This window comes from Zonotrichia leucophrys, chromosome 2, assembly GCF_028769735.1.
Source record: "Zonotrichia leucophrys gambelii isolate GWCS_2022_RI chromosome 2, RI_Zleu_2.0, whole genome shotgun sequence".
NCBI lineage: Eukaryota > Metazoa > Chordata > Aves > Passeriformes > Passerellidae > Zonotrichia > Zonotrichia leucophrys.
In genome coordinates, this window is record NC_088171.1 from 34,644,658 (window position 1) to 34,657,110 (window position 12,453).

At 45.8% G+C, this 12,453-nt stretch overlaps 2 protein-coding genes across 2 annotated transcripts in view; both read right to left on the reverse strand.

Annotated features, from left to right (window-relative positions):
* HOXA6 (homeobox A6) overlaps positions 1–12,453 on the reverse strand; it is a 41,341-nt gene that overhangs the window by 16,295 nt on the left and 12,593 nt on the right. The gene's annotated exons all lie outside the window — the stretch shown is intronic.
* HOXA4 (homeobox A4) lies at positions 312–2,700 on the reverse strand. Its single transcript, XM_064703315.1, has 2 exons — positions 2,109–2,700; positions 312–1,534 (listed from the first exon to the last, which is right to left on the reverse strand). The coding sequence occupies exons 1-2, from the start codon at positions 2,698–2,700 to the stop codon at positions 1,206–1,208; spliced, it is 921 nt and encodes a 306-aa protein (XP_064559385.1). The 3' UTR covers positions 312–1,205.

Below are 12,453 nucleotides of genomic sequence, written 5' to 3' on the forward strand. Positions count from 1 at the left end.
TTGTCAGGCAGCTGAAAACAGTCGCACGGCCAGCGGTGGAGTCGGGCTCATTCTGCCTAAGTCAGCTAAAGAGAGCACCACTCACCTATAGAATGAAGCGAGACCTTTCCTCGTCCTGCAACTCAATTTTTCCCAGCCAGGCGAATAGGAGTCAGGAGTTTTTTCACCATATTTAAAATAACCATTACCTTATTGACAAGATGAATCCAAGTCAAAACAATGCATTAAACTGTTGGTTTCCATTCCTGATGCCAACACCAGCCATGCACAAGGTGGATGAAACAGCACGTAGTGGACTTGTGTTTCAAGCGTTTAATTCTTTTGTACAGAATAATCTTTATTACTAGCATTTGGCACTGTTATACATTACACCAAAAATCCACAAATTGTACATGGACCCAAACTATTTAGACGGTGCCAAATATGAAGACAGCAACAGCCTTTATAACAATATTTCTTTAAATAAATGCAATAGGGAATGTGGAGAAAAACTAATAGATCACAGCTACTGAGGGGACTACACTTAAAACCAGTTAAGTTACCTTTGATACATAAAACATTTTCCTTTAGACAGCGTGAGGGGACTTTTTCACAAGTCTTTAACCTCTTGTGGACGTGTTCATTCTCCCATGTTGGTCTGTGTGTGTATACGTGCCTGTGCACCATCTCACACACAAGCACGCACAGAGAAATCCATGAACACACCACAGAACAGCGCTATTCAAGTCAATGCCTTACACAAGTGTCTCACGAGCTCTTTGCTTTGTTTTAAACATTTTTTTTTATTTTTAACGTGTTCCCTAAAAAAAAAAAAAAAAAAAAAAAAAAAAGAGTCCGTCTTAGGTACAGAGAATTCGTCCATGACAGCATCCATCCCTCTCTTACACCGAGGGCAAGAGAGGGTTTCCATAAATAGAAAAAAATGATGGGCATGGAACCATTATCTATATACAATGTAGACAATCGTCCGGGTTTTGGTTTAAACATGTGCCCGTTCTTGGACACGTCTCGTCTTCCTTTTCTGCTCCTGTTTTGTTTTACACAGTTTGGTCCAAAAGGCCAGCCTCCACCTCGAGGCAGCTTGAAAACCCCAATAGATAGGTATATATATATATATTTTAAAAAACACAACAACAACAACGACAAAAAAATAAAAAGCCAACCAAACAAAAAAAGACCAAAAAGACTCAAACCAAAAACCGTATTTATAGCGCAGCTGCGTTGGGTGTAGCCCCATCGAGCGGATGGGGGTGGCCCTGTGTCTGTGCTTTGGACTGCTGGCTCAGTGTGGACTGGTTTGAGGAGCGCATCTTTGTGTTAGGCAGTTTATGGTCTTTCTTCCACTTCATGCGCCTGTTCTGGAACCAGATTTTGACCTGGCGCTCGGAGAGGCAGAGGGTGTGCGCGATCTCGATGCGTCGCCTTCTGGTCAGGTAGCGGTTGAAGTGAAACTCCTTCTCCAGCTCCAGGACCTGCTGTCTGGTGTAGGCAGTGCGGGACCTCTTGGGCTCCCCTCCGTTGTAATTGGGGTTGACTGAAACGTGCACACACAGGCACACACATACACACGCGGAGAGGAAAGGAGAGGGGAAGGGATGGAACATAATCATTATATAATAACTTGACACCGGGTTCACATAAGATACATAAACGGCAAGAAAAATTGTTTCCCAGCCTATCGACAGTGGGGACAATCGAGGAGCAATAAAAAATGGTGATGGGCATTTGGGTTAGAAGAAAAGCTTCAAAGACACATGGCCCAGAGCCACTGCAGGGCAATTAAATTTATGGGGGCTATAATTACTGCCCTAACAGTTTGGCGTCTCGTAAATCTTTTGATAAAGGACCCCGGATACAAAAGGTTTCTCACTTTTTTCTTTTTTCTTTTTTCTTTTTTTTTTCCCTTTTTTTCTTTTCTTTTTTTTTTTTTCTTGAATTTTTTCTTTCCTTTTTTTTTTTTTTTTTCCTTTACTATTAGGAAACGCGGAGGGAGAAGGAGGAGGAAAAAAAGCCACACACGCCACGACCCATCCCGGTCCCGGGAGCACCCTCCCCCCTTCCCTCCTCTGCAGGCGCATCCCCACCTCCCCCTGGCAAGGGCAACTCACCCGTGCTCACATGGATCTTCTTCATCCAGGGGTAGACCACCGGCTCCTTCCCCTTCAGCCCGGGCAGGCTCTTGTCGGGCAGCAGCGGGCAGGCGGGCCCCGTGCCGGCCCCGGCGGCGGGGGCAGCTTCGCAGCGGCGCTGCAGGGCATGGCCTGGGAGCAGGGGCTGGGGCGGGCCGGGGTGGCCCTTGGCGGGCGGCGGCGGCGAGGCGCCCGGGGGCGGCTGCTCGGGGCCCGGGGCGGCGCTGCCGGCGCTGCTGTAGCTGTAGGGCGCCTGGGGGTACGAGGGTGCCTGCGCGGGGTAGAGCGCCTCGGGAGGCGGCCCCGGCGGCCCTGGCGGCGCCGCCGGAGCCTGGTAGCCCGGTTCCCGGCGCGGCCGCGGGAAGTACTCGGGCAGCGCCGGGCCCGGGTGCGCGGCGTGCAGGTGCGGCGGCGGCGGCGGCGGCGGAGGCGGCGGGGCGTGCGGGTGCGAGTGGTGCGGGTGGTAGCTGGCGGAGCTGCCGGCGCTGCCGCTGTGCTGCGTGTATTCCTCGCAGGGAGGGAATTTGGGCTCGATGTAGTTGGAGTTTATCAAAAACGAACTCATGGTCATTAATTTGTGAAGTGCAAAAATACTAATTTTTCTCGCGTTGTCGTTTTTCTGGGCTCGGCGAGGCCCCTCCCCTTCCCCCCCCCTTCCCTCCCTTCCCTCCCTCTCCCCCTCCCGCTGCTGTCAAGTGCTGCCGCTGCCAAAGTTTGGGCCTCCAGCCCTTCCCCCCCCCCTTCCCCGCTGCACTCCCCTCCCTTCCTCTCTTCCCACCCCTGGAGCGCCTACAACACACACAAACACACACCCGCGCACACACACACCCGCACCCCCCGCCGCCCCGCCACCACCTGACCGCCAGCGCCAATTACCGCGCGGGGCCGCGGACCCCGGATCAGGAAATGGAAGAGGGACGAGCGGCCGCAGGGCAGCTCCGCGCCCGCGGACCCTCGGCGGGGACCGCGCCTCCCCCGCGGGCTGCGGCTGCCTGGCGAGGGAGCGCCCCGCGTCCGCTCCTCACCAGCATCCCCGGCTCCTCCCGCCCGCCGGTCCGGGCCGCTTCCAGCAGTCGCGGTGTCAAGCGAGATAAAACTAATCCGGCTTTGACAGTCTCCCACCCGCCCCGCCCGCCCCAGCACTTTTTGTGTCCTCGTTCTCCCTTGGGAGAGTGTAGGAAGCGGGGCGAGGAAGCGGAGCGCAGCCCAGCTGCGCGATCCAGAGGGAGGCAGGCATTGCACAAGGCGTTGCACAATCCCTTTGAACGAGCCCATCTCCGAACGCCGGGGCTGCGCGCAGGCAGAGGGCGGCAGCGGCTGTCGGGCACAGGCCACCGGCCGCCCTGCAGCCTCTGTCCCCAGCGCCCCGCCGCTGCGGACCGCCCGGGCTCCAGGGACAGCCCTGTGCCCCTTTGGAGCTGGGCTAATTGGAGGGAAAGTTAGAACGAAGGTCGCGGGGAGGCCGAGGAGAGTCCTCGAGGGGCTTGCGGGGAGCAAGGCATAGAGCGAGCCTGAAAATTACCGGGAACAGAGGGGGAAGGGAGAGGGGAAGACGGACACGACGGTATCAAACACTTCCTACCGGCGATTACAGGGCTCACTGGGAGCATCCCTCCCCGCGGAGCAGAGCTTTCTGAACTACGAATTTAAGTCCGTTGGTTTGGTGTGCCTCGTCTGGGGTTTATTTTTAATTTTCACTTCCATAAGAAATCGCTAGCGCCTTCGCAGCAGTAGCTCGCAAACCCTGGTGTAGGAGGGAGAGGGCACCCGGGCACTTCTAGGTTACTAAAACTGAGACTGTTAACGGTATTTGCAGCTCAGGGGGAAACGAGGCAAGCGCCCTGACCTTAGGTAATTGAAATTTGATGGTTAAACTAATTACGCTCTCATTCTAAGGGGACAAAAAGTACTTATTGAAAGTCAGTTAGTCTGCCACATTTGGAGTAGGCGCGAACTTTTCCAGATTATTTTTTTTATCTGTACAGGAAAGAATATAAGCAGATAGAAATATTTACCACACCCTTAGAGAATATAATTGCTGAGTGGCTAAATCTCATCTGCTGGTATGGGAAAATACTTCTAATATATCAAGCGTAAATATGATACAGTTTAGATCTTGCCTTCCTAAAGGTATTACACTAACAGTTACCCTGGTTTAAATTCAGATTATTGTCTTTTGCAGTTTAATAGATAATGGATACATGCAATAAAATTCTATTTGAATATATATTCTATCTAACAAGACACACAGCGTATCGATTTATATTTTATCCACAGACACATAGGCACGCACATTGCATGCGGCTTGTAATATGTTAGAACATTTCCAGCACTTGGGTATACTGGGGTACTTATCTAAACAATCACTCATTTCCTCCTACTATCGAATGTCTAATTTGTAAAGAGAGTTAAAACACATTTACTTACTCATTTCCAACAGCACATCTATGGAACTCTAACTAGAGTAATAGATAAGTTTCTCTATTTACTCTGCGTGGAGAGGAAATGCGGTTACACACACGCGGTTACACACAGAGACAGCGGCAACTCCTCAACAGCACACATTTCATAGAAAAGGGGAGATTGTTTTATTTAGATTACAAACAACAAAACAACAGCAAACCCATTTCCTAAAAGGAAAAAAGCTCCCATTTGCATGACTGTTAAAAAAAAAAAGACCGCCGAAGTCCACCACGATAGCATTTTCCCGGTATAAAGAGATACATGCACACACAGAGAGGCACACATACAAATACCTGCCTGCTAGCACCAGATGAATTACACTGGGGTATCGTAAATATTATCCTCGGCATAAGTCCTGAGGCTCTGTGGCCGGAGCACTACGGCGGGCTGCCGTGTTCCCACACCACAGTAAAACACAACGAGAAGTGTTGTCTCGGTTTGTAAGATCAGCGCTATATTGGGAGAGTTGGCCGGGCTCTGCTTCATATTATTTACTGCGATTAGATCTCAAAGTTTCACCGTGCCCTTTTCTACAGGAGGGCTCTGGCACTTGGTTACAGAGAGAAGGACTCAGTTTTGTATACGAGTGTAAATCTGCAAGGTGACCTGAGCTGCCCAGCTCAAGTCTGGCTTTTTCGTGCGGTGCTCTTGGTCTGTGAAGATGTGCTGAAGCAGGACCTCCAAAAGGCCTGTTCCGTGTCTTTCTGGTTTGTTATCATAAACAAGAACCCAGCCAAGACCACCAAGTGTTATCTTGCACACGGCCATTTCGACATTTTACTGCAAGATTTATGGCTGTAATAAACAATCTCAAACCCTTTTTTCCCCCAGTACTTCCCTTTAACAAACTTGTACCATCACCCTAAGTTCTCAAAGAAAGAAAAGGATAGGATAAAATAGGCCAGCTCCCTTATTTTTCTAGAAGGACTAAAGGCTCGATTTCACTGGAGAAGGAGACTTCAATCAATTAATAAAGAAGCGAGAGTTTCCTGGCCGAGGCTGGCCAGGAAAATGGGATGGGGACAGCACTGGAATTAAGTTGAGAGGGAGAGAGTAAATTTTCATGCACCAAGAAGAAGCAACTCAATACATACCGAAAGAGGGACAAAAAGGGGATCCCTCTTTTTCTTGTGAAACAGGCAAGCATTCCTGTTACCCTCCACATACGCAGCTAAGACATAATTACCACGAAAGAGAAAATTATAATAACAACGGCAATAATAATAGTTGTAGTATAATAATAATAATAATAATAATAATAATAATAATAATAATTCAAGTCAACCTCTTGCCGTGCCGGGCATCCTCCACCGAGAGCGGTAGGAGGAGGAAGAATCGCACTAGCAGCCTGGTTTGACTTTGATTTGAACCATTTTGAATATATTTAGTCCCAGCTTTCCCCTCTTGAATGCGAGGCTGTCCCAAGTTTCAAAGTGACCGAAAAGTGACACCGTGTGCATTTTGTTTCTTATTAATCTTACACATTGACAGTCTTTGTTAAATAACAAGGCGTGCCCTTCACCAGGCGACATTTTCATATTTGTTAGACGCGGTGACCTGAAGTTCACCTCGGCCTTGGACTTAGTTTTTCTAAAAGGTCTATAACAGTGTCTTTTAGATAGCAGGGTGCTTTGCCCAGGTCACTTCTTCTAAGGGAAAAATAAGAAAAAAAATCGAGGGAAAATGTAAACGTTATGGAATGTATCGACTGTATTCCTTTCTTTGTTCCTGGGAATGATACAGCCCCGAGGCTGCTCCTGCCTCCGCGGATGAGAGCGTCCTTCCCGATGGGCGCTGCCGGGGCAATGTTGGCATTTTTGCCCCAAGTTCAGCATTTGATAAAAGCGATGGTTTCCCTGGCACTGGGGCTCCTCTTAACAACGGGATGGTTGGCGGGGTTTGCTCACCCTGTCTTGGTGCGCTTAAATAAACATACGTAAAATGTGATTTGTGCCCGGATTTTAAATGAATGGTCTTTTGAGCAGACCTTCCACGCCAGAGAGCAGCGTGCTGAATGCAGAGAGTGAAAGGACAGAAAGAGTTCGTCTCAAATTATTAACTGAACTGTCCTGTTCTAGCCCGTTGGCTTTTTTTTTGGGGGGGGGGGAGGGGGAAACAATTTAAACAATAATTGAAAAGAGTCAATATTTATGTAAGTCGCCTTTTCAACTTCTTTGAAATTATTCTCATTGATATTTTTATTCTAAACCAGATTTAAAATACGGAATTCGGACCACTAATTGTTTTAGTGAGGAAATAATGGATTTCTGTCACCTACTCTTGAGTAAGCCGGTTATAGTAACAGCTTTCATTCTGGGTATATCAAAGACGCATTGTTATTCTTGGAAACAATCCGCCTGCTATTCTCTAACAAAATAGATATTTGGCTACGGTTTTTAGCTTGTTATCAGGCTTCGCTCTTACACCAAATAAATAGTCTGGATGTGAAAGGTTATATACTATCTCCAGAGCGGGCAGGCTCCCTAAACGCGCAGTGCCAGGGCTCGCTACAAGTGAGCAGCGGCAACAACTTGTGAACAGCGTCTACACGCCGAGCAAACACTTGCATTACACACTTTCCAGGCTTCAGCAGGTACTTTAGGCACAATCTCCGATAATCACTTTGGCTAATCTGATATCTAACCTCTCGCGTACTTGTTCCCAAGATACAGCGCTCGCCTGCCACGATCCAGCTGTGTCTCTGGCAAATAATTCACGCGTACCAGTTACACAGAGGCCGGTGTAGGCTGCTGCCTTGGGGGTGGAAAGGCAGCAATGCGTGGCTGGGGGTGAGGTGCGCTCTTTCTCGGATTTCCTTGTCGCACTGTCGCCTCCTCCACACCTTTCAGGTCTGATTATGGCTATATTCGAGTATCGTTTCCCTCTTCCATCGACCCCTCAGCCTTAAAATTTCAAGCTGAATCCCGTCTGCGATGACGCCCTCCAAAATGAAGTTGCTTGAGCAATATTGGCTAGTTCTCCCTGCAGACACGTCTAACCAAGGAGCTTAAGCTTTTACTCAGAGGCGGCACTGGGAACAAAAAAATCCCAGCAATGTGGGAATCTCTCCGCGCTAAGAAACTCCACTAAACTTTTTCTTGGAAGGGTGAAGAGGGGTGGGTGGCTAGAGGAAAAACAACGAGTCCTACTCCAAATTTCGCTGGGAACTGCCGCCTCGGGTAATTCCAGAAGGCTGTGAGAACCCTCCAAATTACGGAGAGGCGCAGGGCGCCAGCTTCTCCGTAATATTTTCCATGGGTATCGCACCACGGCCCCACCGCTCCGCATTTCAAACGAGCTCCTTCGGACCAAACATATAGCCCGTATTATCTCCGGCATGTCCTGTTTAAGCACAGTTTAGCGGTCGCTACAGAAATGAGAGCAAAAACAAAGACGCGGCGAGGATCGATACACGCGTTAATAGCTTCGCTCCTATCTTATCTTCCTGCCATTTTGCAAAGTGAGAAGGCTTAACATTAAACCTCTTAGAGCAGGTTATTATATAATAAACAAGGGTGAGACATTTTGCTACCTGACTTTTGGAGGAGGCAGCATCAGTGGCTTCTGTGGGGGTAACACGCGTGTTTACCTGCCGCGGCTGAACCCGAGATATTCAGACACAAATGTGGCTGATAATTCAAGATGAAAAACAACGTGTATTACTCTTGAAAAGAGGAATTTTCTATCCTTTCCTTGGTAATTGAGGTCATTCAGCCAGTAGGGTTCACCTGGAGTCCATACTGTGATACACACGTAACTCAAAGCTATTTTATCTTTTGTGCTGATAGTCAAGATCTCGGCTATAACATTGACATCAAACTCTGTCTGGGCGAATGACTAAGAGTGGTGCAAAACGTAAACTTTTGACCCTCAACTTTTTGACCTGCAGTTGTAACGCCCTTAACCACAAAGATATACAAAAGCTATGCAGCTTCTTTTAGGAGTAAGAGACTCGCACTGTTTGTTTCAATACTTCTGCTTGTTTCCCCCAGCTTTCTAAGGGCTCTCTTTTTTATTGCTGCTATTTTTTTTTCCTTCTTCTTGCTGCTGAGAAATCGGATACTTTTGCATTTTTAATTGTTTTTTTCTTTTCCTTAATCTCTCAGCTTTGTAAAATGCTGCTAGATCAGTTTGCACAGCCTTTCGGCAGCGTTGGAGGGAAGCCTGTTACTCAAAGGCGCTAAATGGTTACAATTGCAGGTGAATTGCTGGGTAAGTTCCGGGCGTGAGGTTGGAAGGAATGGAACGACGAGCGTTGGGGGAAAAGCTGCAGCTCTCTGCTGAAGGGTTTTAGTCATTTCTCCTTGATTTAAACATAAAGAAACAAGTCTAATTGTTTGCGAAGCCTTGTCTAGGCAAACGAGTTGACTGTGAACTTGGTCTAAAGCGAGCTCTGCTGGTGATTCCTAGGGTGTGCAGATTTATCTTTTCTGCATTTACTTAACCTGGCAGTGAACTGCACGGGCTGCCATTTATTATCCGGAGACAGACTTCACCTCAAGCAAGGACTGTTCCACAAAATTGCAATAATTACCCAATAACCTTCATAGCAAATATTATTATTGAAAAGACATTTTTTGGGGGGAGGGGATATAGAAAAGATTCCTTTTGCGTCTTATAAGGCAAAATCCATGCAAATTTTACACGATCTCTGTGTCAGATTTGAAATTGTTTGTGCGCATAGCTACAGGAACATGTGACCGGGGTGGTCCATGAGTATTTGCCTTACAGAGAGACATTGGTGAAGATGCTTTAATTTGAAAGGGATAATATCTTCAAAGATGACCAGAAGATTGTGGGAACTGTGGTTTTCCGCTCTAGCTAGTGACCCTAGCCTCAAATCCGGGAGATTTTGAGGGCAGAAAGAGAAAGGACTAAGAAAGCCAACGACATCTTAACTTGGTCAGGAGATTCACTCGTGTCTGCATTAAATGCGTCAAATCTGTATTTACGGGGAGGGAAAACTCATTGCTCCCGTATTCAGCGTTAGAAATCGAAACCTCCTGATCTCCCCCCTCATGATCTGTTCCATTCAATTTCCCATGGAGCAAATTGCAAACTCCTCTATTGTCACCTTTCCACAGATACACACTTATTACATGTAAGGAAACGGCAGAATAATAATCTCCTTGTTCTGAAATTAGGGCATTTGCATAGTTTAGACAAGGCTGCAGAGCTGTAATTTACGGATGACTTTCCATTGGATTGTTACACTCCTGGTTTAGAGAAAGTTAAGTCTTGCAAAGTCACCAGTTCCACACATTAAGAGAGCTGCCTAATCTTTAATTGGTTTTTACACTTAGACATGAGACACTGCAAGTATTTCTTTCAAAGGATTAAGTAAACTGTATTTCAAATCGCAGAACGCAACGTGCCATTCTTAAAATAGAAAAAAACCTTGCATTTATCAATCCCCTAAACTCATCAGAAAAATAAGGTGCGCAGATAAAACCTCTCTCCTGATTCTCGGGTATAGTTTCCTACGACATTTTCCCTCGGAAAACAATTCGGATCTGGGACTATTTTCGCAGAGTTCGGCAGTCTGGGCTCGTTTGAATTTCAAATTTCAGAGCGTATTAGGAAATCTTAACGCATTTCTGTGTTTGAATGGTTTCAACTGCGATGCTTAATACAGGGCAGGGCCAGAAACAGGGTGAAGTTGTGATTTCTAGCTAACTTTCTTTGGTTGCTAGTGTTTTTTGCAGTACAGGCGGGCTCTTACGCTTCTGGACCTAGGGATATTTTTCTTTTCCATAGTTCTTGAACGACTGTACATTGTTTTGTGTGGGATATGGTCCAGAAGCCACATTCAAAAATGTGGAAAATACACAGTAGCAAATCTTTTCACTCTAGGCAATGAAAAATTACAATCCAGGATGATATCCAGGATCCTAAAATATTAGTCCAACGGGCGTCGGTGCGTGCTTGTATATTAGCCAGTTAATTCAAATAGGGCAGTGTTGTTAAATACTGAGTAATCATGAGCTGTTTGTGTCTGGTATCATTCCCGTCTACAAGCAAAGGGTTTTCCTTGGAAAACGACCTATATATAAATGAAGACCAAACTTTTAAGGGTTTTTCATGCCTTGCCTCAAACTATAAAATTTTATGGCGTATAGTATAATATAATACATGCCTATCATATACAACTTTCTGATATTCCTATTGACGAAAATGTGTCAAGTAGAGTACTATAAAATCTCCAGCTGTTTAAAAGGAAATGATTTTCAAATGTGCATTTGGATATGCTCTTTTAAAGCCTTTCTCATTTTTTTTAATATGAAATATATGCAGATGTGTTTGTTTAGTGCTGACAGGAAGGATCGACAGACACAAAGGCATCAGACTCTATTTATCTTCCGCAAGGGTTGACTTTAAATATTAAATGCTGTTAAAACTGAGCTCTTTGGGATGAACCTACCTTAGATACTACCATTTCTTTAAAGACTAATAAATTAAAAATAGGGGTCAGTCAGCAATATGCAGACTTTGCAGAGGTACACAACAGCCTTACCCTCCTAAAACCCTGCGCCTTTCTCCCATTTTCGCTCACAGTAGCCAAACCAGCCTAAACCACAACATTCAAATGACATAGCACTAGCGAAATAAAACAAAGCCCATCTCTGTCTCACATCAAACCACTCCATTCTTTTGCAAACCCGACTTTATGACACATAAAAGAAAACAATGCAATCTGCTGAATCAATGTTACTCCAAACCTATGCAGAGAAAGAGGTACCCACAACTGGTTTGGAGAGATAGATAGATAGATAGATAGATAGATAGATAGATAGATAGATAGATAGATAGATAGATAGATAATAGGCAATTCTCAGAATTCTACCATGGCCCCTGACTAGTCTGTTTATACCCCCCGAGATCACTCGCCAAAGTAACAGCTCTGAGGATAAGGATCAGGCCTTAATGTTACCCAGAGAAAGATAGAGTTCCTTTCACCCTTTCATTCAAGTCCTGGAAATTCAAAGACTGAAGTTAAATCCGGCCATAAAGTTTATTGCTGAGTAATCACACTCTAGTGAGAACAGTCCACTTAAATAAAAAGAATGTTGAAGTAAACACGCAGCTGGGGCCTACCCCACAATGGCAGCCAGCAATATAAGGCAGAAAGGGAGAGAGCAGAGCTAGGGGGATATTTACAATCTTCAATAAACCAAGCCCGTATTTCATAATTTGCAGCACTCTAATGACCTGTAGTCTCTTGTATTAATGCTACAAGTTACAGTCAATTGGTTCGCTTAAAAAAAAAAAAAAAAAGGAAGTCACAGGAACATATATATGTGTACACACATACACACCCTTTGTGTACATGAATACACCAATATTAGACACATATAGGCATCTGCACGGCTTTACACAGAAGTACAAACTGGTTTGTACATGCAGGCACACATGAATATAATTTAAATACGTTTCTATTTCTGCAGTTACGTATAGAACCAGGAAAAAGTTACAGCAGTGTTATAAAAGCGCATCCCCAAAACACACTACGCACTCACAGATGTGCATATACACACAGCTAAAGCTTTCTGCACAACTCAACGCAGAAAATATGTATCTAAACACTCCAGTACAGTCTGTGCCATTTTAATACTGGCTCTGATGTGCAGCATATTTCACCAATCCAAAGATTATTACCATATCATCACGCCTCCAACTCTATCATGCCTCCATAAGATACTGCCCAGATAATATCAAGCCCAATCTATTTTGTTTCTCCCTTTTTTTTAATCGCCTGCAGTAACTACTCTTTGCTAAACAAAACCTCTCCAAACTTGGAGAGTCTATTGGAGCAAAGGAAGTAATTATCTTCTGCGGTAGTCAAAGTGATTAAAGCTAGGCC